We start from the raw sequence: 27,745 nt of genomic DNA on the forward strand, positions 1-27,745 counted from the left end.
TCCAAGGGCAGAGGTACAACAACCCGAGACTGACAGAGACCATGAGTCTTCCTATTCTTTCTAGCGCCAAGAGACACAGAGTCTATTCCAGTTACATAACAGGCTGTAAACGTAAAGGTCCACCCAAGCGAGTCCTTAGGTATGCATTGCTCTGCATCAAGAAAAAACTGCTCCCAACCACTTGCTCTCAGGAAGTTCTACAAGAATGAACCGGAGGGAGAGAGGAGAGGAGGCTGCACTCCCACCAGGGTCTGCAGTGCATGTTTAGGCTTTGGGGAATTTAGAAAGTAACACTTGGAGCCCAAGCCAGGTGAAGCTAGTTACAGAACATGCAGCTATTACAGTGTATCACACGCTTTAAACAAGTATCAACTTGAGCCAACATACAGAAACAGTTATAAGTAAAAGTGTACTATAAGAAGGAACTCCAACACCTAGCAATTGTGGGTATTTGTAGGACTCTAAGGCACGTAACCCTCATACTCGGGCAAATCTTTGTTTTTGAAATTGGCAAAAAAAAAAAAAAAAAAATTTGTAAGGAAAACATCATTTAAGTCTTAAAATACTGACACGCAACCTACATATAAATTATTTTCAGACGCTCAGAAAAGCCCAAAATTGCAAGGAGGCTGCGTAAATAGCATCACACCTGAGCAGCCTCACCTGGGACAATTCCAACCCCACACATCACCTTTCGTTTCACTCCCTGCCGTCTGTAGGTGCACTAAATTTAAGTAGAAACTCTAATTCCCTCCAGGAGGATGTGGAAATATTTAAAATAAAAATGGCATCTTCCAAAGAATCAGCATGTATGACAAATCGGTTTGTATTCTTTAAATAAAGCCAATTTGTATAAACTATAGATGATGCTTTTTGTGTTCATTGCAGCACGAAATTAAACCATACAAACCGCCCTCCCCCCCAAAAAAATCTAAGTTTACTGACGGTTAAATTGTATCACTACCAAAACCTCAGTTATCTTTTAAAGGAAATTTCTCAAAAACAAAGAAAGAAAGAAAGAGAGAAAGAAAGAAAGAAAGAGAGAGAAAGAAAGAAAAAGTTAATATTTACTTTCAATGTGATCTGAGTTCCTGGCAACGCTAAATTACTCTGCAACTTACATGAAACTCCACACTTATCTGTGCCCCACTTTGACAAGGAGTTGCCCACTTGCCGGGAGGTGGGGTGGACCGGGAGAGAGTCGATTTCCCTTTCCAGCGTCAAGAATAGAAAAGACAAATAACTGCAGGTCCTCTATTCGGCACCCCTTTCTTGCACTGTTACTTGCAAGATCTGGGCAAGTCACTCCATTATAAAGGAGTTTGATATTTAAAAATAATAATTAAAAAAAAACTTTCGGCGCAGAGTGGGGCCTTGGCCTTCGACACCCATCCTCCCAAGGGAGCCCGGGAGCCCGGGGCGGGTGTTTGCACCGGGGGCTCCGGACAGAACCACGGCCCCCGCCCCCTTGGCCGCCCCGCGCACTCACCCCTGGATGCCCGGGCTGTACGCGCGGCTCTTCCAGGGGGTCCCGGGCCGCGGCGCCTGGGCCCCGGGGCCGCCCCCTCCGCTGAGCGCGGCCGCGCGGCTGCCCGACAGCAGGTAGTTGAGGCCGTAGGTGCTGGCCTTGTTCTCGCGTTTCCGGCGGCCCGGGTGGAACTGGTGCTGCGGCGGGGAGCCGGCGGGCGCGGGGCCGCGAGGCCCGGGGTGCCCGTTCGCCGTGCCGGGGGCACTGGGCGCGCCGTCGGCGAAGCTGAAGAAGGCGCCGCCGCGGCCGCCGCCCGGCCGGCCCAGCGAGGCGCTGCTGGAGGAGGACGAGGAGCAGCCGGGGCTCTCGGTGCCCGACTCCGCGTTGGACGAGGACGACGACGAGGACGACAGCGACGGCGACTTGTGCAGGCGCCGCGCGCCCTCGGCCGCGGGCCCCAGCGCCGTCAGCAGCGCGGGGGGCAGCGCGGCGGGCGCGGCGGGGCCGGGGGTGGGCGGCGGGGGCGACGCGGCGGGCAGCGCGGGGCCCAGGCCGCCGCCGCCCCGCCCGGCCGCCCCCGCCGCGGCCGCCGTGTCCAGCGCCGGCGAGTTGAGGCAGAAGTAGGACGCGAAGCCCGAGCCGCCGCGGCCCACGCCCTGCGAGGTCTCCCAGATCTGCATCCACAGGGCATTGGCCGGCCCCTTCTGCTCGGGCTGGATCCAGGCCACGCGCGGATCCATCCACGCGCCGCCCCCGCGGGGCCCGCGCGCCCGCCCGCCCCGCCGCGGCCCCGCCCCCGCCGCGCCCCGAGGCCCGGCCGCGCGCGCACGGACGGACGGACGGACGGACGGGTCCGGGCCGGCGGCGACGGGCGGGCCGAGCCCCGGCCTCCTGCTCGCGCCGCGCTCCCGTCGGGCTCCGGTGCGGGGCTGCGGCGGCGGCGGCGGCGGCGGCGGCGATGGGCCCGTGCAGGCCGCGGCGGGCGGCTCCGGCGCTCGGCGCGTCCCGGCAGGCGGCTGCGGTCTCCGGGCTCCCGCTTCACGCGGCGCGGGGCGGGCGCGGGGGCCGCGGTGGCGGCGGCGTTCCACTCGGGCCGCGGGGAGAGGCCATCGGAGAGGGGCGGGCGGCGGGGCCGAGGGGGCGGGCCCAGGCGCCGCGCTGCTGAGGGATCCGCGGGAGGCGCCGCCGCCCGTGCGCCCAGCCCTCGGTCACGCTCGCGCCGCTGGCTCCGCGCTCCGGCGGCGGCGGCGGCGGCGGCGGCGGCGGCGAAAAGACACTCTCCGCGGAGACAGCCCGGAGGAAGGAGGGGGCCGCCGCCGCCTCCGCTCCAATGAGGGGCGGGGGCGGGGGCGGGGGCGGGGGCGCTGGAGGAAGCGGGGCCTCCCTCGCCGGGCCGCGTCGCCAGTACGCACGCGCGGCCGATTTCAAATCCTCGCTAGACACCGCCGCTGTAGTTACGGCGCTTGCGCGCTGGGGCCCCGTCGGGCGCTGGCCGGGTGGGGACGGCGTCAGAGGCTACGCGACTGGGAGGGGCTGGAGGGAGCGGCGGCGGCTTGCGCTCTTCCAGACTAGGCCGGGGTTGGGTGGCAGAGCAGCCGCTGGGAGGTCCGCCGCGGCGCGCAGACCGAGGCGTGCAGGACATGCGTGCTAGGGCCGGGGTCGCCTGCCGCCGCCGGGCCGCGCTGCGCGTGCGCAGGGGCGCGGCCGTCACCGACGCCGGTGGAAGTTTCCGTGCAGCCGGGCGGGGGCTGCGGGGGCTGCGGACGCCACCGCTGGCGCTTCCCCAGCTGGCCAGCCCTTCCCCTTGACGTAAGAGCGGGCCCGGGTCGCGGATCCCGCTCCAGTTCTCTTAAGCCGAAGGGCTGCGCAGCGGGTCACGCTGCGATCTCTGGGGTCCGCGCGCCGGCCCACGTGCTCCCTGCACCTCGCGGGTGAGCGGGCACCGCCGCTCCGGAGCCGCGAAGGACGCGCGGCGGAGACCCGCTCCCTAGCGAGTCCGCTCGCAGGCGTTTGGTTCGCTTTTTTAAATGATTTTCTTGGCGAAAAGTGAAATGAAATTTTCCAAATTAATTCCCTGGGAAAAATGGGCAGTGCCAGCTGTGAGAGGAGCGGCTCGTGGGCGGCGCGGCGCGGCCCGGGCTTGGATTTTTCCAGCTGCGCGGAGCGGGCCGGAGTCTGGGAACCCGCTCGCCGCCCGCGGCCTGCCGTTTGCCATCCGGGTGTCCCGAGCGCCGCGGAAGCCGGTCGTCGGTGGCGCTGTTCGGAATGCAGCGCCAGCCACGCGTCCTGTGAGGTCCGAAGCAAACACCAGCGTCGCTGCGGATGCTCGCGGTGCCCTGCGAGCCTGGGCGACCCCGCGGCTGCCGCCCTGCCTTCAGGGGGAGTCCCCGAAACTGCCTTAGCCCGGTGGCGCCCAGGCTCCAAGCCTTTTAAGTAGGACGGGACCGGGCCTGCTTAACCGGCGCGCTGGAAATGCCCCCTCGTCTCCGGCGCAGACGAGTAGACATTACTAAGCGTTACTAAGCGTTTGGCCCTCCAGATATCAAGGTCTGTGTATTGCATACAAAGGCTTTGGGGCAAGTGGAGGTGTTTAATAATAAAAATGGATGTTTCCGACGTTTTCAAGTACCTGCATATTGTACAGGTGGAAATCATGACCAAGGATTAGAACGTGCATTCAGTAAACTACGGAAAATCACGCACAAGTCTAAACAGCCGTTGTTCTGGAGCTCTTTGCTTCCAGTGGCTAAGTCCAAAATCCTTGGTCATACCTGGCTCCTCTCTCTGTCCATAATGAACACATCCCTTTGGCTCCACTGCCAGAAACATCCAGAACCCAACTGCTGCCCCTCCTCTTCCCTCTACCCCTCTTGACTTCCCTTCCTTCCACCCGCCCGTTTTAAAGCAGTGCCTCCTAAATGGCTTTCCACATTCCGCACAGCTGCTTGTATGATCCTTTTTATAAAAGATGTTACTGTTAAAAATCGGTTCATGCCACTCTTAGAATACTATACAGCCGCAGAAAGGAATGAGATCATGTCCTTTGCGGGGATATGGATGGAGCTAGAAGCCAGTATCCTAAACAAACTAACACAGGAACGTAAAACCAGAAATAAGTGGGAACTGAACAACGAGAACACACAGGCACAGGGAGGGGAACACCACACATTGGGACCTGTGGGGGACTGAGGGGAGGGGGATCATCAGGATACATAGCTAATGCATGTAGGGCTTAATGCCTAGGCGATTGGTTGACAGGTGCAGCAAACCACCATGGCACACGTTTACCTATATAACAAACTTTCATGTGCTACACGTGTATCCCAGAACTTTAAATTTAAAAAAAACTCATGCCACTCTTCTGCTCAAAACCATCCAGTAGCTCCCTTTCTCACTCAGCAAAATGGAACAACCTTACTATGACCTGCAAGTCCTTTATCTCCTGGTCCTTCCCCTTTTTCCCCCAGCCTCACCTCCCAGCACTTTCCCTAACCCAAACCATACCAGCCAAACACACAGCTGGCACACTCCTGCCTCAGGACCTTTGCACGTGCTGTTCCATCTGCCTGGCATGCGCTCCTCCCTCCCCATCTTAGTGAGGATGTCCAAGGGGCTCTTTAGAAGGCATACATAACCCGCAGCACCCGCTGTTCCCCTTCCTTGTTTGCTTTTTCTCTTAGCACTCATCTCCATTAGTTTGCTGGAGCTGCATAACAAAATATCACAAACTGGGTGGCTTAAAACAACAAATGCACACTCTCACAGTCTTAGAGGCTGGAAGTCCAAAATCAAGTTGTCAGCAAGGCCATGTGTTCTCTGAAGGCGGTAAGGGAGAGTCTGTCCCATGCTTTCCTCTCAGCTTCTGGTGTTGCTGACAAACCGCGGACTTCTTGGCTTGTTGGTGCATCACCGCACCTTCTGGCACGTGACGTGTCCTTGGCTTGTAGATGCAGCTGTGTGGATGGAATGTGGGAAACCCGCTAGGAAGCACTGCTTTAAAATGGTCGGCCCCATTCTCTGGCATCATCATCCCGTGGAGTTTTCCCTGTGTCTCTGTCTCTTCTCAGAAAGACAGCAGTGGCATTGGATTAGGGCTGCCCTCATGTCTTCCTCCTAACCTGATTACATCTGCAAAGAGTTTGTTTCCAAATAAGGTCACATTCACAGGCACCCAGGGTTAGGACTTGCACATATCATGTTGGAGGACACTATACCACCTCATATACATTGTATCTCATTTATCATCTGTGTCGTCCCCCACGCCATTAGAATGCAAGCCCCATAATAGGAATGGCCTATCCCTGCTGTGCACCAGCTCAAGGACTGACACGTTAGTCCTCAGTGAACATTGGCAGAATGACTGGCAGCTGATTGATTGGCCCAGTGGGAGTGGGCATGGGCAGTGGCCCTTGTCCAGCTTCCAGGATCTGTTACACAGGTTGTCATTGTTTACATATTTTTTTTCTTGATTGCCTCATGCTCTGTCTTTGCAGTTTGCTTCTAGCTAATCCTCCTTAATTTGATTCACCAGCCACCACACAACGTTTTGTAATCAAAGCCAAGGTTTTGTTATTTATATATGTGATCATAAATACTTTTATGTAAATTAAAAGCTGTATATATGTGTGTGTGTGTGTATATATATATATATATATATATATATATATATATATATTTTCCAGGCTAGAATGTAGTGACGCAATCCTGGCTTGCTGCAACTTCCGCCTCCAGGCTGAGAATCAAGCTGTTCTCATGCCTCAGCCCCCTGAATAGCTGAGGTTACAGGTGTGTACTACCACACCCTACTAATGTTTGTATTTGTAGTAGAGACAAGGTTTCACCATGTTGGCCAGGCTGACCTCCAGTGAGCCACCTGCCTCTGCCTCCCAAAGTGCTGGGATTACAGGCCTGAGCCACTGCACCCAGCTGCAGTATATTTCTTAATGCAATCAAGAAACATACTGAGCATAAAATACAGTTTTTGAGATGCTGGGCAAGGGAGATCTTTCTCTTTATTAAGTTCCGATTCCCCTTTTGGGCCAAAACCCACTCTTCTCTGTCTTCTGATGTTGGAGGAAGAGTAATATTAGAGATTACACAAGTTTTTAGTGATTTGTTCCTGTGGGAAAAAAATGGCTTACAAAGTGTATTCCATGGGCTACCCATGCCAGAATTAGCAATCCTGGTTAAAATGCAGATACCTGAAGCTCACCAGTCTACTGAAACTCTCCAGGAGCAAGCCCAGGAATCTCTATTTTAAGTAAATTTTCTGAGAAATTCTAAAACACAGTGAAGTTTGAAAACCTCTACCTAAATCAGGGTTCCCAAATTCAATTGCTCACAGGTGCCAAATTGGTAACTAAATCAAAGTGTGTATGTATTAGTGAGCTACTGCTGGGTAAGAAACCACCCCAAGCTCAAGACTTAAAAAGCGTTTGGTATTGCTCACAAGTCTACGAATCAACTAAGTGGTTTTGCTGCTCTGGGTCAACCAGCTGATCTTGCTGCACTCAGCTGGCCCATCAGGTGAAGGCTGGCTGGGCTAAAGTAGCCTAGCTGGCAGCTGGGGCACCAGAGTTGACAGGGCCATGAGTCTCTTGGTATCCGACAGGCTGACCCAGGCTTGTTCTCAGGTGGCTGAGAACAAGAATGCAAGCAGACATACACAAGGCTCAGAACTGACATGCCGTCACTTCCTTACCATTCTATGAGCCAAAGCAAGTGGCAAGGCCTTGACAAGTCAGGGGGTGGGAAAGAAGCCTCCACCTCTTGATGGAAGGAGCCACATCACATTGCAAGGTGAATGGGGCAGTGGAAAGGGGAGAATGGGGGGTGAATTATGCTAACCTCTACCTCTGTTATCACATGACATCCTCCTCTGTGTGTCTCTCTGTGCCTTCTCTTCTTAGAAGGACACCAGTCATTGGATTTGGGGCCTATTCTAAATCCAGGATGATTTCGTCTCAAGATGCTTAACTAATTACACCTGCAAAGATCCTATTTGCAAATAAGGTCTTGTTCTGAGGTCCTGTGTGGACACTAGCAGGTTGCATAATGTCCAATGTACTACAGAGGCTTCAATTAAGCAAAAAAGTTATTTTGCTCCCATAATAAGAAATCCAGCAAGAGAGGGCCATTGGCATAGTGGCCCAGTGCCCCAGGATGTCCGAGCTGACCTGTCTGACATTCCCCTGGCCTTTACCTAATGGCTTCTGTGGCTCCAACCCTCATATCCACAGAAAGGAGGTGGGGGGAGAAGGACAGTGTCTTCTGTCTGTGACCCTTTGTATCAGAAAAGCAAACTTTTTCCAAGAAACCTTGTGTTAAATTTGTCCTCAAATCTTGTTGACTAGAGCTGGTTTTAAGGCCACCCCGAGTGCCAGAGAGTCTGAGAAATTGAGACACAGGATGAGACACAAAATGATCATGAATGACCTAAACCAGTCGTGAGCCATTGTTTATGCTGGGCTTATGACCATGTTGAAAGGACCTGGGTCTGTTAGTAAAGAAGCAGGAAGTGGGTCTCATATAGAGCCAATGTCTGCCGCCCGCAGTCTCTTCTGAATTCAGTCTATACGAGTCTGGTTCTGAGAGCCTGCAAAGCCCCTGTTTCCAATAAAGTCTTGTTCTGAGGTTCTGGGTGAATGTGAATTTTGGAAGGACACTTTCTGGCCTACTACAGAGGTTTCAATGTTCTGATGAAATTCAATTTTCGATCTTGAATATAGAGTATCCCCACCAAGAGAGTGCAACCCACAAGAAATAGCCTCTTCTTCCCAACCACTCTGGAGCAGGATTGTCAACCAGAGCTGACTGTGTCTCCCAGGGGACATATGGCAATATCTGGAGACACTTTGGACTGTCAAGACTGGGGGTAGTTGCTGGGTCCCAGGGTCAAGCACACACAGATGATAAATTCGGTCTCTGAGTGAGGGCCCAAAGAAGCTCTCAGCGCAACAGATGGAGATGTGTGTGATGTACACGTGTGCAGGGTACTAGTGGGAGACAGAGGAAGGGGACACAGAGGTGTTGCCAGACTGATCCTAGAAGATACAGAGAATTAGCCTAACAGAAGAAGGATGTTCCAGGACGAGGAATGGCCAGAGAAGCACCCTGAGTACAAAAATGCCCTGGGCTCTCAGTGGCCATGGCCCATGCATGGCAGCAGAAATCGAATGTGAGGCTGTGGACCAAGGCCAGGCATAGGTAGAGTGTGCCACGTGACAGCACTTTTGCGGGTACCAGTAAAAACCATACCCCGAAGAGGGGTATGGTCTGACATGCGTTTTAAGAAAAGTTCACTTTGTCTTAACAGATGGAATTATGAGAGGGCAAGATTGAAGATGGAGATAAAGGTTGGGGGGATGGCTGGCTGAGAGGAATGTAAACTCAGTAATGGTATGGAATGGTATGGACAGTATTAGGTATGGAAAAAAATTATTTAGGAGAAAATAAATTAGGATCAGTCATTATAGTTGCTATAAGAAACCATCTCAAATCAGAGTGGCATGATGCGTTAGGAATTTATTTCTTATTCACTTCCCAGTCCACTGTGGGCCTGCCATGGGGCCTAGGGTATGGGGAAGGAGAACTCTGCTCCACACAGTCATTCAGGGATCCTGGCTCTTTCATGCAAAAGTTCTGCCATTCCCTTAGGCAGTGAAGTTTTCAGCTAGTTTTCTGCAGAGGATCAGCAAAGGCATGAAGGGAAGAAATAGGATGGAGCATCCTGCTGGAGGATTAGGGTTCAGGCCTGGGGGGGGGTGGCCAGCACATCACTCACACGCCTATCTTAGTGGCCAGAAATCAGACATGTGGCCCCATCTAACCCGAGGGAGGCTGGAATACGTAGCCCTGCTGAGAGCCCAGAACAAAAAGGAGCTGGGTCTGGCAAACGCACCGCACTGACTTTACCGTAGCATGTTTAGGAGGTAAAATCATCGGGGCTCTATAACTGATTCAGCATGGAGGACGGAGAGAGGAAAAACCAGAGAGCTTCCAGGTTTCCACCAAGGAGTTCGGAACAGGATGCCTTAGATGGTGAATACAGGAGCCACTGCCTGAGCAAGTAAGATGATGTATTCATTTAAAAATCACTGTATAGCTTAATACTCACTGCCCGTTTTAACGTGTGACCTGCATTCCATGTATTGGAGAAATGTTTCCTTTTCTTTTTTTTTTTTAAATGAATATAATTTACAATGTAAAAGGTTAAATAATGTGAAAGTAAAACAGAAAAATCCTCCCTTTTCAATATTCCTTTCTCATCTAATAAAGACCTCTTCCTTTCTTTCTCCTGGCTCCCACCTTGGGCTTAAAGCAACAACCAGAAGCCTTCCTGAGTGTTTACATGACAACACACCAGACTGCAGGCACCAACACCCCAGACACTTCCTGCAGCTCAAGTCACTAAGTTTGTCATGCCCCTAACTGAGGTCACTGGCAGCCCAGCACCAAGCCTCACTAGCACCAAGGGAAAGGGGTTATGGCTCCGCACAGATAAACAGTTCTAAGTAATGAAGACAAACCCAGACCATCCATGTCAGGGTAAGTTTGCTGGATTTTCTCTTTTAAGAGTCTTTCAACAGGGTGTACGACCCATTATCAAATTTAGATTTCTGTTTTTGTTAAGAACAGGGGCTGTAGAACCAATTTGCCTGACTTTACCGTCATTCTGCCGTTTCCTGACTGTGTGGCCTCAGGCACGCTGATTAACCTTGCTGACCTCAGAATGGGAACAAATTGTGGTAACTCATACTTGGGATTGTGTGAAGATGAAAAACAGGCATGTCCATGAAGTGCTTATGAGAGTGCCCAGCGCGGCGGACCTATTCTGTGTATGCCACCTGCCCACTGTTATTCCTCCTTGATTCTTAAGCTGGAATTAAAGTTCTTTAAGTCTTCTGTTCCTCTTCTTCCATCCTCTAATTGAGGGGAGGAGGCAGTCAGTGACTTCTGCTCCATGCTTTCTGCTCTTGGTTCGGGCTCCAACTTCTCCATTAATGGAATACAATGGCTGTCCTGCTCCCAGCTCTAATGAGCTAATTAATTTTTCTATTTCTCTAATCATTCTCTATTCCCTGCCAAACCCTCTGGGTGTCTGTTTTGTTCTATTGTTCAAGCCTGGACTTTGATGGCAGGCTGGGGGCATCGCTAGTCCCAATAATTGCTAACCTATGCACTTGGTCGTATCTTCTATACATGACACAAAAACCAGAGGCAAGCACAGCCTCTCGGGCCACAGAAAGGAAACCACAGACTTGTGCGCCTTCGTCACAGGCCAGGCTTTCCTTCCCCCTTGGTAAGAAGGTGAAGACCTGGAGATTTTTGAGTCAGGTAATCAAGGTCAAATTGACATACTCTTGCATGCCCTGTGGAACAGTACTGGGCAGCGACCCATCGGGCCAGGAGCCCAGCTAGGAGGCCGTGGCAGTCCTGCAGAAAGAGATTTGGGAGGCGGGGGTTAAATGGGGGTGCAGCATGGATTTGGATGCAGCATGGATTTTGAAGTAGAGCCTGCCATGGGGACCGAGTAGGTAGGAGGGCGAAGAGTGAGCAAAGCATTGGTTTGGGTCAGTGGCCTCAACCATGGATGAGTCTTGTTTCCTGAGATGGGGGATACTGGGTGGGACAGGAAGCACTCCTCTTTAGGAAATGCTAAATTGAAGACATCCCTCATACATCCTCAGGAGAGCGCTGGACATAGAGGCTTGCATTTAGAAGAGAAGCCGGTCTGGAAAGGGCTGTCAGGGAGCAAGCCCTGCCTGGCTGGCATGCAGCAGAGCTGCATGGGGTGAGCTCACCCGGACGGGCGGGGACGGGTGTGGAAATCTTGGAGAAGCAGGGTGGGAGCAGCCCGAGGGTTTGCGGGGTGGGGGCGGGGGGCGGATGGGGAAGTAGGATTGCCATTTGTCTATGAGAAACCACTGCATGGCATTTTAAACCCGTTCAAATTTCTGAATAGGTTTGAAGTGTGTGTTATAAGTTTTCAAGGCCCTGCTCAATAAAATATTTGGGTAATTACTACACTCGGGAAACTGGCGCAAGTCCACTGGGGCCTAAAAATAGCAAGTTTACAGACCTGTGGATTCTTTTCTCATGACAGGGAGGCCTCACAGGCCCTGCCAGGCAGCCCGGGAGGCGCAGGCCGCCCTTAGAGACAAGACAGAGGCTGGACACAGCCTGACTGGCCGAGACCTTTCCAGTGAATTCTGTGCCACCAGAAGGACAGGCGTAGGTGACGGCTGGTGCCCTCACTAGGTCACAGTGAGCTGTTTGTTGAGAAAAGTGCTGCTTGTAATTTTACTTTCCCTCTGAATGCTAGCCACTCCCTTCTGAATGTTAGCCATGACACAGACGCTGGCTAAAATCACAAAGGCCACAGCAGCGCAAAAGCCGGGGCAGGCAGGGGTGGGGAGAAGCACCGGACACACACGTTCCAAACATGGTGGCAGCCCTGAAAATGAGCGAGTGACCAGGGAATCCACTTCCGAGGTTTTCCTCACGTGCATGATCATCCGTTGTGAAAAGTGTTTCAGTACCGACAAAGACATGACCACAAAACCGCTGTTTAGGGAGAAATACAGGAGAGGTCATTATTCACGGCTGTTGTCCACTCGTGATTCACGGCTGTTGTTTACTTCTTTGAATCGGAAGAGCGGTTTTAGCTGTGAAATGCCTCCATGTAGCTGGGAGAACATGGGCTCTTCCATGCGAGTGTTTGAGGACCTCAACCCTGGATCCGGACTCTGGCTTGCAATTGTAGTTCAAGATGTCGGTGTTCGAAGGAGGCGGGCCAGGAGAACACGTCCACCTACACAAAGGGGTTTGCAGGAGCCGCGTCACTGCCGGAGGCTGTCCGCAGCGCACGCCCTTCTACCTGCAGACGCCTTGAAAAGGACAGTGCAGACTGGTCACTACCTGTCTTGGCGACATGTCTTAGGCCAGGCACAACGGCTGAGGCGGAGGGTCACTTTTTCCCTTTTTTGTTTTGTTTTTGGTTTTCTGAGACAGAGTATCACTCTGTCACCCAGGCTGAAGTGCAGCGGCGCCATCTCAGCTCCCTGCAACCTCTGCCTCAGGAGGCTGAGGCAGGGTTCAAGTGATTCTCCTGCCTCAGCCTTCTGAGTAGCTTGACTTACAGGTGTGCACCACCATGCCTGGCTAATATTTTGGATATTTAGTAGAGGCAGGGTTTTACCATGTTGGCCAGGCTGGTCGAAAACTCCTGACCTCAGGTGAACTCCCTACCTCAGCCTCCCAAAGTGTTGGGATTACAGGTGTGGGCCACCATATCCAGCCTCCTTTTTTTTTTTAAATAGAGATGGGGTCTTGCTATGTCGCCCAGAAGTTGGAGACCAGCCTGGCAACACAGGAAGAACCCAACTCTATAAAAAAAAAAAAATTAGGTGTAGTGGTGCACGCTACGTTCCCAGGCACTTAGCAATCTGCACCGGGAGAAGCATTTGGGCACAGGAGGGCGAGGCTGTGGTGAGTTATGATGGCATCACTGCACTTCAGCCTGGGCAACAGAGCAAGGCCCTGCCTGGAAAAAGAGAGGCGAGGCAGGGCGGGGCAGGGAGAGACAAGGTAAGGCGAGGGGAGGGGGAAGGAAAGGAAAGGAGCAGCCTGCCTGGCATTGCGGAAGATCCCATGCACCTCTCTGGAAGATGGGAAGTGGCCATGATGTATGAAAGAGCGTGCTGGCCCAGGATGTGCTTTGTTCAGCCCACTCTATGTTTTGTAATGTTTAAATGTTAATCTCTTTATTAGTTAGCTCTTGCTTATTTATGCTGCAGTAACACACAACCCCAGGACCTCAGCGGCTCATAGGAACGACACAGGAACATTGGTGGCAGCTCTCCTCCCAGGCTACGCCACATCTTGGCTCCCATGTTTGGGCACCCATCTCAGTCACATGGCAAAGGAAGGGGAGACATGCTGAAACCGCACATGGCTCTCAAGATTCTGCTGGATATAGCAGTGTCAGACCAAATTCCATATCATTGGCCAACGCAATACCAGGGATGCCCTGCAAGCCACGTGGTGAGGTGGGCTGTGTGGGCCTCTGACCAAGACGACAGACAGACGGCACCGGAGAACAAATGGGAGGCTCTGTTTCGTTTCTTTTCTCGAAGTCTTGATGCAACAGGAATGGGAGGTTCTAATACCATCCTCAAGAGTCCTTTAGACCAAGAACACATCTTCCACGCACCATGCCCCGCTGCCTCTCTCTCACCATGGCCCAGTCCACGCATGGTGGTCCCAGCCGGTGCTCAGGTTTGCAGCCCCTATGCTAATAAACGGAGTGCTGTTTACTGCCTCGGTCTGGCCAGCTTTAAACACAGCCACTAAGAAGGTGATTGCTTTTTATCATTAAAATCCTTGAGAGCATTGGATAGTCTGACCTCAAGATGTCCAAAAACAAGAGGAAAAAAAAAAAAAGCCATTTCAACACTCTCAAAAATTTTGCCCTTTGTGTCCAGCTCCCTCTTAGTTCTTAGATGGTTAAATTCATCTCCTTGTGCGTTTAATGTTCAGTTATTCAATGACTCTATCTGTGGTTCTACCCATGTGCTGGGTGCAGGGCATGTAGCCAGCAGTGGATGGCTGGAATCCAGCCCCAGGGTGCTTCCCATCACGGGCTCAGAATGAGGACTCAGGGTCGGACACCTCCCATGGCTCCAGCACCGTTCCTGTACCCGATAGCAGGCACAAATGCGAGGTTTTCAGAGCACATGTTCAATATTCTGTGTAAAAAATGTCAGCGTTACTAACAGAGCGAGCAGCGGGTAGAATGTGAGTCACCTAGGAGGGATGTTGGCTTTGTGTTCTTCTCAATTGTTCTGTAATAAGGGAGTTTCTAGAGACTGGAAACAGCAGAAAAGATGCACCATTGACACAAATGGTCACGTGCATTGCACGGTTTTTCATTCAGGGGTGTCTTCCACAGCCTCTTCCTCACCGTCAGTGGTCCAGCCCCTGCCTGGACACCTCCGTTGGGTCCATTTGTCACGATCCCACTCTCTCCTTCCACTCTACGTTCTAGTGTTGTCGCCACCTTGCTGGCACTCTCCCCCCGGCCACCCCGAGCCCCTTCGGACCCTCGGCTGCAGCCTGCTTCCATGCTGCAGGGCCTGAGTGCTGCCCTCTCTGTCTGGGAAAGCTGTCCATGAGCCGCTCAAGCTGCCCCGCTTCCCACCGTGTCTGGAATCTGGCTCAGCTGTCCTTGGGGAGCCCCTCTCTTGTGTCTCTGGTCCTTTGAGACCTTGGTCACGTCACTGCAGGTTGACTCACTTATGTCCCTGCTCTAGCTGCTTGTACCTGGGGACAGGGATTATGCCAACTCTGTCCACTCTTGTATGGAAAAGGTCAGCAAAGGGTCAGGCAGACAGCTGTGTCCAAAGCATAGTTGTTGAGTGAATAAAAATAAAGCCACTGACATTCCCTAATCTTAGACCTCCATCTCCAGACCAGCCTGATTTTTCAGCCACTCATCCACTTGCCGAAGCCCGGAACCTACCAGAGCTGGTTTGCCCAGAGTCCTGCACAAGCTACGGGCTGCGTTATCTGTGACCTGTGGCTCGGGGTGCACTGTCTCCTGGACGCCCCCCAACATCACTTTTGCCTCTCCCAGCGCAGTCCCAGTCTTCCAGACCCGGATCCAACCAAAACCTCTGAAACGCTTTCCTGTCCATATCACCCTTAAAATAATGAAATGAGGAGAGAGAAATTTGTAAAAATTGTGAAAATAACTATGGTGATTGTGAAAATGAATAATAGGGCTTTTCTTATTGCCTTGAATTACATTAGCGCTTATGCTTTTTTTTTCACTCTTTTGCTCAGCAGCCCCAGTGGACTCTAGGCTTTGTCCCTGCAGGAGCATGGCCTCCCAGAATCCGAGCCCTTCACGGGACCCAGCTCCATGGCCTGCAGGCAGGAGGCCCTCAGTGAACACGGGCTGGCGTGGTGTGAATTCACCACCCTGCCTCTCCGCTCTGTACTTCCCAGGAGGGGAAATACAACAGGCGTGTCCAGCATCACAGGGCAGAAACTCTCCACAAAAGCCTCAGACTAGACTGAGAGAGATGTTATTCCCTTTCCAATGCTCCAGACAGCAAAAGAGTGAGCCTGAGGACAAGAAAAGTATTCAGGACTGTAAATATTTAAGGAGCAACCGCTCAATGCCAAGGATGCTGGGCTCGGAGCCAAACCACATTCAGGAATAGACCAGCGTACAGCACAAAAGACTTAGGTTTTCACATTTGTTTGAAAACGTAAGCAGTTACTAAGTAAAAATTAAAAGACTGACTCTGTGTGGTGCCTCATCCCAGCACTGTGGGAGGCTAAAGCAGGAGGATCACTAGAGGCAGGAATTTGAGTCCGGCTGGCCAATATAGCAAAACCCTGTCTCTATTAAAAAATTTTTAAAATAGGCCAGGCATGGTCATGTGCACCTGTAATCCCAGCTTTGGGGGAGGATCGCCTGAGTTGTGTTTGCACGACTGCACTCCAGCCCGGGTGACGGAGTGAGACCTTACCTCAAAAGGAAAAAAAATAAAAAAAAATTGGAATAGGTTGCTTAATTAGGAAAGGCATATTCATGGCCCTAAAACTTTCAAAGAAACTGTCACATAGGGTACAAGAAGATAATTTGATTTACTTTGTCTTCGTCTTCAGCTCAATCACGTAATCTTTGTAAAATTCACTTTCATTCCTTTTGAATGGGATGTGTGCTTCTCAACTGGAATGATACTTTTCATTATAAAGTTAGAGAGGGATCTTGGCTAACTTTTTTTCCAGAGAAACTGACTCTTTTCTGGACAGTGCACTCAGCATATTTTAGAGACACAGATCATAGCATGTTTTCCAGAAGGCACACGGCTATTGGAGGGAGATGGGAGGAATTTTCACCTCTTTCTTTTACACTGATTCCTAAGAAGGAGTTGATGAAGTTTGGAGTGTCATAAGAAATACATGCATAAATGACCGTAATTATATTATTAGTTAAAGGCTTGATTAGTGACAGACAGATGAATCCATTTCAAGTCTATACAATAAAATGACAAACTGTAAAGGTGTTCTCAAATTTCTCCATGAGGGAGATAGAAAGCTGTGTTCTAAAAGTATTGTACTTGCAAAATGCCTGAAGCAAACAAAACATGCTGCTGAGGGAAAGTCATTTCCAGAATTCAAAAGTTTGAAATGGCTATGAACCTTAGCACATTATTTATATCCTGCTAGCTTAGGAGTTTTTAAAAACTAGGTAAATTTAATTTCAAATTGTAACTTCTTGGGACTGAAAGTCGCCTGATACCTAAAATGTGGCCTATAATTTCATTGGAGAAAAAGTGGTATTTATGGTAAATTTGAGCCCATTATTGGAAAAATCTTCTAAATATGTAAGTTTTTTTGTGAGAGAAAGACTTGAAGGCAAAAAAATGTTTCCAACTAGTGGATCATGAAACATAAAGTAATGGTTCAGTGGGTTAGTATAATATTTTAAGAATAATGACCAACCACTGTGAAGGGGAAAAATATTCATGGAGTACTTTTTCTGACCGTGAGTCATGCTTAGAATTTTCTCACCCAACCAAATACATATATTCACCATCTACCTTTACAATTCACATTTAAAATGTTAATGCAGTCAAGGTGCAGTGGCTCATGCCTATAATTTCAGCACTTTGGGAGGCTGAGACAGGAGGATCACTTGAGTTCAGGAGTTCAAGACCAGTCTGGGCAACATAGCGAGAACTCATCTCTACAAAATAAAAATCAAAAAATTAGCCAGTTGTGGTGGCACATACTTGTAGTTCCAGCTATTCTAGAGGCTGAGGTGGGAGATTGTTTGAGGAGTTCGAGACTGCAGTGAACTATGATCATGCTGCTGCACTCCAGCCTGGACAACAGAGAGAGACCTTGTCTCCAGAGGGGGAAAAGAAAAAACTTTAATGCCCTTTAAATTTATTTTGTGCAAAACATAAGATAAGAAATATATTTTTTTCTAAATGATAATGCATTCCAACACACTATTTCTCCAGTTACTGAGATTATGATATCATAAATTCTTACAGAAACTTGAATATGTTTCTAAAGTTTCTGTTGAGTACCAGTGATTGGTCTATTTACTCCTTGACCAGAAACATACTGATTTGATGATTAGATTGTAAATTTATATGTTTAATATCTAGTAAGAGTGTACTCCTCCTCCAAAATTCAATGTTATTTTACCAAAAAAAAAAAAAACTTGTATATTCAAGCAAATGTATTGTTCTAGATATATCAGGATAATTTTGGTAAGTTCAAAAACAAAACCCCAGTGGAGTTCTATAAATGCAAATGTATTATATTACATTTTTAGATTCTACAAATGGATTCTGTCAACTTTTGTTCCATATATGAGAGAATTAATACAGGAAATCCTAGCCAGAGCAATCAGGAAAAATAAATCAAAAAAGGATATTCAAATTGGAAAGGAGGAAGTCAAAACTGTCTGTTTATTGATGATATAATTCTATACCTAGAAAACTTTAAAGACTCCTAGATCTCATAAACAAATTCAGTAAACTCTCAGGTTATAAAATCAATGTATACAAATCCAGAGCAATGCTATACACCAACAATGACCAAGCTGAGAATAAAATAAAGAACCCAATCCCTTTTACAATAACTACAAAATAGCTAGGAATATACTTAACCAAAGAGGTGAAATATGTCTACAAGGAGAACTACAAAGTACTGCTGAAAGAAATAATAGATAATACAAACAGTAGTACGTCGCATGCTCATAGAGTGGGAGAATCAATATTGTGAAATGGCCATACTGCCTAAAGCAATCTACAGATTCAATGCAATTCCTACCAACATCGTTTTTTATAGAATTAGAAAAACAATCCTAAAATTCATACGAAACTTAAAAAAGAGCCTGAATATCTAAAACAATGCTAAATGAAAAGAGCAAATTTGGAGACATCACATTACCCGACTTCAAATTATATGACAAGGGTTATAGTAACCAAAACAGCATGTCATTGGTATAAAAGTAGATACATAGACCCATGGAACAGAATAAAGAACCAGAAATAAAGCCAAATACTTACAATCAGTTTTCTTTGACAAAGCACATAAAACATAAACCGGGGAAAGAACACCCTATTCAATAAATGATGCTGGGAAAATCAGCCACATTCACAAGAATGAAACTGGATCTCTATCTCTTACCATATACAAAAATTAACTCTAAATGGATTGAAGACTTAAATCTCAGACCTGAAACCATAAAAATATTCCAGGAGAAAACCTAGAAAAAACTCTTCTGGACATTGGCCTAAGCAAAGAATTTAAGACTAAGATCTCAAAAGCAAATGTGACAGAAACCAAAATAAATGAATGGGATGTAATTAAACTAAAAAGCATCTCCACAACAAAAGAAATAATCAACAGAGTAAGCAGACAACATACATAATGGGAGAAAACATTTGCAAAGTATGCATCTGACAAAGAACTAATATTCACAATCTATAAGAAACTCAAACAGATCATCAAAAAAATCCCATTAAAAAGTGAACAAATGCCATGAATGGACAATTCTCAAAAGAAGACATACATGCAACGAATAAATTTAGGAAGAAGTGCTCAACATCACTAATCATCGGGGAAATGCAAATTAGAACTACGGTGAGATACTACCTTAACCCAACCAGAATGGCCATTATTAAAAAGTAAAAAACTGCACTTACGTATTTTTTGTTTAACTGTGGGCAAAAGACTTATGGATAGGTGTAAAAAATAAATCCTCTCTTGTAACCCAGAACTCATTGTTCAGTATGGGTTTTGATACGTACAAGAAGGAATATTATGATAACTGAGACAGTTAACTGATGGGAGTATTAATAGCTGTAAAGGTTGCTTCCTGACTAGGCACAATGGCTCAAGCTTGCAATCCCCACACTGAGGTGGGAATATTGCTTGAAGTCAGGAGTTCAAGACCAGCTTGGGCAAGAAAGTAACAAACACCTCATCTCCATGAAAATTTAAAAATTAGCTGGGTATTGGGGCATGTGCCTGTACTTGCAGCTATTCTGGAAAGGGAGGCTGAGGCAAAAGGATTGAGCTCAGGAGTTGGAGGCTGCACTGAGCTTTGATGGCACCACTGTACTCCAGCCTGGGAAACAAAGATAGACTGTCTCTTCATTTCAAAAGATTGATTCTAGGACTGTAGAATGGTTAAAACAGCATGGGATATGAGAGAAATCCTCTGCAGTATTAATTTTGCATTCCAATTTCATGTTGACTTGATATAAGATGGCTTTTTGTTTTAAGGGCTTTTATCTTGAGAACATGATGTCTGCAGTTAAAGGTATTGGCATATTTTCATACATCTGTGCCATTCTTGAGTGTGATCACTTAGGAATAAATATCATTTGAATTCATTCATGTTAAGAGAGGGTGTCAAATTGAGAACCAGGCAGATCCACCACCTACAGTAAAAAGGACCCTAAAGTAAATTGGGTGAAGAAATCAGATCCCAAAAATTCTTGGTGAATTTTGAAGTCTTCGTCAGTGTATCCATATTAAAAGGAGGCGACAGAAGCCAAAATAAAAGAATTATGGGCTGACCGGACAGGTGGATTAAAATAAGCATCAGTTTCATTAAAAAGGGCTCACTTGAAGATAAATCTTTTCACTCCAGCTCTTTAGAGGATCTAATGTGACCTTGATGGGCAGTGGAAGAAATCACAACATGGAATTTCTTGAATAAAACATTATTGACTTTCAAAAATAAAATAAAAAGTCAAAAAACAATAGATGTTGGCATGGATGTGATGAAAAGTGAACATTCATACATTGTTAGTGGCGATGTAAATTAACACAGTCTCTATGGAAAACAGTTTGAAGATTTCTCAAAGAACTGAAAGTAAATCTACAGTTCAACCCAGCAGTCCCTCTACTGTGTATCACCCAAAGGAAAAGAAGTCGTTAAATCAAGACAGTTGGACATGTATGTTTATCAAAGCACAATTCACAATTGGAAAGGTATGGAATCACCCAAAGTGCCCATCAGACAATGAGTGGATAAAGAAAATGTGTGTGTGTGTGTGTGTGTGTGTGTGTGTGTGTGTGTGTGTATACCATTTAATACTCCTCAGCCATAAAAAAAATGAAATGTCTTTTTCAGCAACTTGTATTGAACTATAGGCCATCATCCAAAGTGAAGTAACTGATGAATGGAATGAAAAACCAAACATTGCATGTTCTCATCTATAAGCGGAAGCTGAGCTGTGGGTATGCAAAGGCATATAGAGTAGTGTAGTGGACACTGAAGACTCAGAAGGGGGAAGGATGGGTGAACGTGAGGGATCAATAATTACTTATAAGGCACAACATTCACTACTTGGGTGATGGATACAATAAAATCTCAGACTTCACCACTGTGCAGTTCATCCACATAACCAAAAACTACTTGGACTCCTAAAGCTATTGAATTAGAAAATTAAAGTTAAAATTTAAAAACAAAATTCAAAAAATAAATAGATGCAGGTTGATATTGATAATATGTAAATTGTTTTAATAAATTAAAATATTATAACAATCTGTTAGAAAGGAAATATGTAAATAAATCATGGCATATTGATACTATGAAGTACTATGTAGGAGTTAAAAATGAGATATAGCTATACAACCATAGAAACAACTCCTAAATGTGCTCTTGAATGGAAAGCAACCTGAGGAATAGTATATTCAGTGTGAATCTATTTTTATGCAAGCTATATGTTTGTGTTTAGATGTAAGTGTACAACTAAAAGTGTGTGAAGTTGCTAATGAATGTGAGCATGAGAGAGGCTTTAAAATCATATTTTGTTATGCAAATCAGTGGTTCTATAATTTTTTAAAAAAGAATTAATACAAGTGTCCAATCCAGAAGAGTGCTGTCTTACTCAAAAATGTTATGTCTTGAAGTAAAGTGTTAATTGCTTTGCAGTGACTCTGCACATTTTTTAAGTTTATTGCTAGTGTTTATATATTTTTAAATGAAAATATATAGTTTTTTTTAGCTTTTCAAGTTATTGCTGCCTTCTTGGAAAAATATTGATTTCTGTGTATTGGATTGTTAATCAACCATCCAATTAGAGTTTGTTATCAATTAAAGTAGTGTTAATCAATTGATTCCCTTGGATTTTTCAGATAGACAATCAAATCATCTGTAAAGACAGACGATGTTGTTTCCTACTTTGCAGTATGAAGCTTTATATTTTTCTTATCTTATTGCATTGTCTAAAATTATTAGACAATGCAAATGAAAATCAATGATGAACCGTATGAGTAATAGGCATTTCTCTTGTTCTTGATTTTAATAAAAATAACTATATTCTTAAAATTGTTAAATATTCTTTAGTTTCTGGTTCCAGTGGGTTATTAGGTTATAAAGAAAATGATATTCTAACCCTAGTTCTAGAAGCTTTTTAAAATTCAGAAAGAAGTATTCTCAAATACCTTTTTTATATTTATCAAAACATCCTATAGTCTTTCTTGACCTTTTTATCCATTCAAGAATTATAGAGAAGCTTTATTTATGTTAAATCACATTCACATTCAAGCAATAGAATCTACTTAGGCATGCTATATTATTACTAGACTATACTACCAGACAATATACACTAATATTTTATTAAAGGTTTCACTTCTGTGATACTCATGTAGTTTACATGAGTAGTTTGGCATTTCATGGCATTTGTTTCTTAAATATATCGTGATGATTATTTGTGAGAATTATCTGGCCATCCCAACAGTGAAGACAGATTTTTATAAATTTTAAATTTGCAGGAGCTCTTTCTGGTGTTCTATTTCTTAACAAATCCATTTGAATTATTTGCATCTTTATAACAAAACATCTATTTTATCAGAGATTTCAAGTTTATATAGCAGCTAGTGTGTTACTTTAGGGAAAATAAAATAATACAAATATTTGATTAAGGTAAAAGAAGTCATGAAAAGAGAAAAAAGGAGTACAAAGCAGGTGGATCAATCAGAAAGAAAATAGTAATGTGGTAAATATAAACATAATTATATCAGTATCTGCATTAAACATAAATGATCTAAACACTCCAAGGAAAAGATTTAAGATTGTCAGTTGAGACTGCTAAAGCCCAGCTACATGCTGCTTTCAAGAGATAGCACTTTAAGTATCAGGACACAAAAAGATTGAATGTAAAATAATGGGAAAAGATATGCCAGGAAAAAACAAATTAAGGCTAATATATATGTATATACATATACATATACATATGCTTTTTTTTTTGAGACAAGGTCTCACTCTATCATCCAGGCTGGAGAACAGTGGCACAATATGAGGTCACTGCAACCTCTGCCTCCCAGGCTTATGCAATCCTTCCACCTCAGCCTCCCAAGTAGCTGGGCCCACAGCATGCACCACTACATTCAGCTAATTTTTTGTATCTTTGGTAGAAAAGGGGTTTTGCCATGTTGTCTGGCTCGTGTAGACCTCCTGGACTCAAGTGATCCACCCACCTTGGCCTCCCAAAGTGCTGGGATTATAGGCATAGAAAGCCAGTATATTTATACTAATACCAGACAGAATTGACTTTAAGCCAAGAAGTGTTACTAAAGATAAATATTTGAAAATGATAATGCGGTCAGTTCACTAAGAAGACATCATAAATTTTAATCTGCATGAATCTAATAACAACTTCAAAATATATGTAGAACAAAACTAACAAAATATGAAGAACAAGTAAATACATTCACAACCATAATCATAGATTTTAACACATTTATTTCAAAGCAGATAATTTGAATAACACAATTAGCAAGGTTGGCCTACTTATCATTTTTAGAATACTGCACTCTAAACCCATAGCATACACATTATTTTTAATTGCACATGAAACGTTTACCAAAATTGATTATAGCTGGTCAATAAATCAAACTCCCAAAATTTCAAAAAATTTAAATAATGAAGATAATTTTATCTGGCCTCTGAGAAAGTTAGCTTGGGGAAAAAGAAACTGGAAAATCCTCACTTATTTGAAAATTAAGCTATACAGTTCTAAATAACCTATGGGTAAAAGAAGATATCAGAAAGATCAAGAAAGAATATTAGAAAATATTTGGAAATGAATGATAAAGACTATATGACATATCAAAAGCTGGCAAAGATTTTAAGCCATTGATATGGTTTGGCCATGTCCCCACCCAAATCTCATCTTGTAGTTCCCATAATTCTCACATGTTATCAGAGGCACCCAGTGGGAGGTAATTGAATCATGGGGCTGGTTTCCCGGATGCAGTTCTCATGATAGTGAGAGAGTCTCATGAGATCTGATGGTTTTATAAGCTTCTGGGATTTACCCTGCTGGCACTAATTTCTCTCTCCTGCTGCCCTATGAAGAGGTGCCTTCCACCATCGTTGTAGGTTTCCTGAGGCCTCCCCAACCATGCACAACTGTGAGTCAATTAAACTTCTTTTATTTATAAATTACCCAATCTCGGGTATTTCTTCATAGCAGTGTGAGAATGGACTAAAACAGCCATTCTTAAAAGAAAAATGCACAGCCTGAAATTCATATATTACAATAAATAAATAAAAAAGACTGGGACTATAGGCACACGCCACCATGCCCAGCTAATTTTTTGTATGTTTAGTAGAGACGGGATTTCACCATGTTGACTAGGATGGTCTCGATCTCTTGACCTCGTGATCCACCCGCCTCGGCCTCCCAAAGTGCTGGGATTACAGGTGTGAGCCACCGCGCCCTGAGGCTGAGGGAGGAGAATTGCCTGAACCCAGGAGGCGGAGGTTGTGGTGAGCAGAGATGGCGCCATTGCACTCCAGCCTGGGTAACAAGAGCGAAACTCCGTCTCAAAAAAAAAAAAAAAAAAAAAAAGACTGAAAGTCAATCTTAGTTTTCATCATAACCTCAAGGAACTGGAAAAAGAATAACAAATTTTTAAAAATAGAAGAAAGAATGCAATGAAAAACAAAGGCAGAAATCGATTAAATAGAAGGCAAATATGCAATAGAGATAACCACAAAGCAAACAATTCTCATTCTTTGAAAATATTAATAAAATTGATCAAGAAAAAGAAAAAGGGAAGAATATATATAAACAACATCAGGAATAGAGAAAGGGAAATTATTACACATCCTACAGCCACCAATCCTACACAAACACTTTCAGAGAATGAAGAAGAGACAGCTTCCAAGTCACTTTTGAGGCCAGTGTCACCTTCTACCAAAATCTATCAAGTATGTTACAAGAAAGAAAAAGTATGGGCCAATCTCTTTTAGGAATATAGATGCAAAAATCCTAAATAAAATATAAGCTGAATATAGCAATATATAAACATGATGATACATCAGATCTAATGTGAGTTTATGACAATATAAGATTGGTTTAATATTTGGAAGTCAATCTGTGTAATTTCCACATTAACAAAAAAAGGAGAAAAAATATATGATCATCTAGGTGGATACAGAAAAGTTTTTAAAACAAAATTTAACACCTATTTGTGATTAAAAAGAAAACACAAAAAACTAATGGAAATCAGAAACAGAATGGTACACTTGTAATTTCATTTAAAAATTAACAAACTAAAGTAAGCCTGTTAATGATAAAATATTAAAACTTTTTCTCATGAAATTAGAAATGAGACACAGATATCCATTATCACACTTCATTCACCCTCATATTGGAGGTCCTATCCAGTGTGATAAGCCAAGAGAGATGAATAAATAAAGGCAAAAGAATTCTAAAGAAATAAACAAAACCTATTATTTGCTAACATAATTGCACATATAGATAATCCAAAGAAATCTACACAGTATTCAAATAAGCAAATTTAGCAAGCTTACAGAATACAAAGTAGGCACATAAAACAATCAATTGTATTTCTGTATGCTAACAATAAATAAGTAGAACGTGGATTTTAAAATATATATTATTTACAATACCATAAAAATAAAATACATACAAATGGATATGTCAAAAGATATGCAAGACTTTTACACTGAGAACTTCAAAACTCTTTAGAGAAATTAAAGAATATTTATGTAAATAGAGGAATATATCATCTCCATTGACTGGAAAATCCAGTATTGCAATCTGTCACCTAGGCTGGAGGGCAATGGTGTAATCTTAGCAGACTGCAACCTCTCTCTGCCTCCTGGGTTCAAGTAAGTCTTCTGCCTCAGCATCCTCAGTAGCTGGGATTACAAGCGCCACAATTCCCTCAAATTGATCTGCAGGTTAAACACAATCCTAAGTAAAATTCCTACATTTGTATTGTGAAAATTAGCAAGCTGATTCTAAAATGTATATAGAAATGCAAAATGCTAAGATTAGCCAAGAGAATCTTGAATTATAAGAACAAAATTGTAGACCTCTGTTCCCAGCATCTTCCTTCAATTTCCAACCTGTTAATACCAATTTTTTGTAGGTATGACTCATAAATGGCACGTGTGTGTGTGTGTGTGTGTGTGTGTGTGTGTGTGTGAATGGTTGGTTTGTTTGTTTGTTTTCTGTAGAGATGGGTCTTGCCATGTTACCCAAACCAGTCTCAAACTCCTGAACTCAAGCAATCCTCCTGCCTCAGCCTCCCAAAATGCTGGAATTACAGGCACGAGCCACGGCTCCTAGCCACTTCCTTGTGCTTTGTTTTATTTTGTTTTTGAGACGAGTCTCACTCTGTCGCCAGGCTGGAAGGCAATGGCGTGCTCTTGGCTCACTGACACCTCCACCTCCTGAGTTCAAGCGATTCTCCTGCCTCAGCCTCCTGAATAGCTGGGACTATATACACGCACCATCATGCCCAGCTAATTTTTGTATTTTTGGTAGAGACCAGTTTTCACCATGTTGGCCAGGATGCTCTTGATCTCTTGACCTTGTGATCCACCCACCTCGGCCTTCCAAAGTACTGGGATTACAGGTGTGAGCCACCACGCCCGGCCTGTGCTTTGTTTTAAGGAACTTTCTGAAAGTTTTGTTTCTTACATGGCTAACTTGTACCATCTATGTTTTAAAAAATTGTATTGATAAATTTGTGCTTACTTCTATAATCTTGTTCTTTAGATTTTTCTTCTATTTCCTTGTTGTTTCATCCTTTCTCTTTTCATTAATTAATTTTTTGCTGGTGTTGAGGAGGGATTTTATATTCTCTACTACTTTGAAGTTATATAGCTTGGCTTTTAATTCTAGAAATGGTTATATTTGTAATTTTTAAATATAAGTTTCTTTCTTAATTTTCAGAATTAAAATTTAAAATGCTTTCTAAAATGTACCACCTCGTGCCCCAACCCACCCACTTTCCCATTGTATGCCGGCAATCACACACCCGTACTCCACACTGATTTTAACTGTCTTCTCCTTGCCAATTCTCCACATGTGTAACAGAATCTGGCATCTCATATGCAGCTATTTAATTGCAGTGTTATTTTCTTTACATTCCAAATCTTCTCTTTTGAGAATAATTTTGTTCTTTGTATTTTAACACTCTTGTGCTCACTCCCAGCCTTGTCTATAACTTTGTCCTTCTCAGGTGCTGGCTTTTGCTTTGTCTCAGCCAGTAGGAGCACATCTTCATGTAACTCACTCTGCTGAAAACTTGAGTATTCAGCGTACATTGGCAGAGTCTGTTATGGGTTGTTTTGGCTGCTTTCATTGACTAAAAATTAAAGTGGAATAAACTAAAAATAATATAAAATAATAGAATAAGTGTATTAAAACATTCAAAAAGTTTTAAAAATAAAAAAATTTAAAAAATAATGGGGGAAGACTTTACCTTCTAGATATCCAAAAATACTGTAAGAGTATTGTATTCCCAGAATCTCATATCTAGTAAATAATAATAATAATAATAATAATTATTATTATTATTATTATGAGATGGAATTTTTCTCTTATCACTCAGGCTGGAGTGCAATGGCACAATCTCAGCTCACTGCAACCTCTGCCTCCCAGGTTCAAGAGATTTTCCATTCTTGCCTCCTGAGTAGCTAGGATTACAGGAACCTACCACCATGCCCAGCTAATTTTGTATTTTTAATAGAGACAGGGTTTCACCATGTTGGCCAGTCTGGTCTTAAACTCATGACCTAAAGTGATCCATCTGCCACAGCCTCCCGAAGTGTGGAAATTAGGAATTTAAGAAATTAGGCTTGGATTACAGTCGTGAGCCACCACGCCCAGCTTCATATCTAGTAAATTAATAAGCACATAGAAAACATTAGAACAGACCCAGATAGCTGTGGACCCTAGT

At 44.9% G+C, this 27,745-nt stretch overlaps 1 protein-coding gene and 1 non-coding gene across 3 annotated transcripts in view; one reads left to right on the plus strand and one right to left on the minus strand.

Annotated features, from left to right (window-relative positions):
- TENT4A (terminal nucleotidyltransferase 4A) overlaps positions 1-2,772 on the minus strand; it is a 43,377-nt gene extending 40,605 nt beyond the window's left edge. For both annotated transcript variants that reach the window (XM_010343060.3, XM_003932505.4), the window contains exon 1: positions 1,490-2,772. In XM_010343060.3, coding sequence (XP_010341362.2) covers positions 1,490-2,208 — 719 coding nt within the window. In that variant the 5' untranslated portion in view covers positions 2,209-2,772. The remainder of the gene's footprint in view (positions 1-1,489) is intronic.
- Positions 2,773-19,200: 16,428 nt separating this feature from the next.
- LOC120365777 (small nucleolar RNA SNORA40) lies at positions 19,201-19,327 on the plus strand. Its single transcript, XR_005580634.1, has one exon. It is a non-coding gene; the product is annotated as a small nucleolar RNA SNORA40 (small nucleolar RNA).
- Positions 19,328-27,745: the final 8,418 nt, after the last annotated feature.

The sequence above is a fragment of the Saimiri boliviensis genome, chromosome 1 (assembly GCF_048565385.1).
Source record: "Saimiri boliviensis isolate mSaiBol1 chromosome 1, mSaiBol1.pri, whole genome shotgun sequence".
Classification (NCBI taxonomy): Eukaryota; Metazoa; Chordata; class Mammalia; order Primates; family Cebidae; genus Saimiri; species Saimiri boliviensis.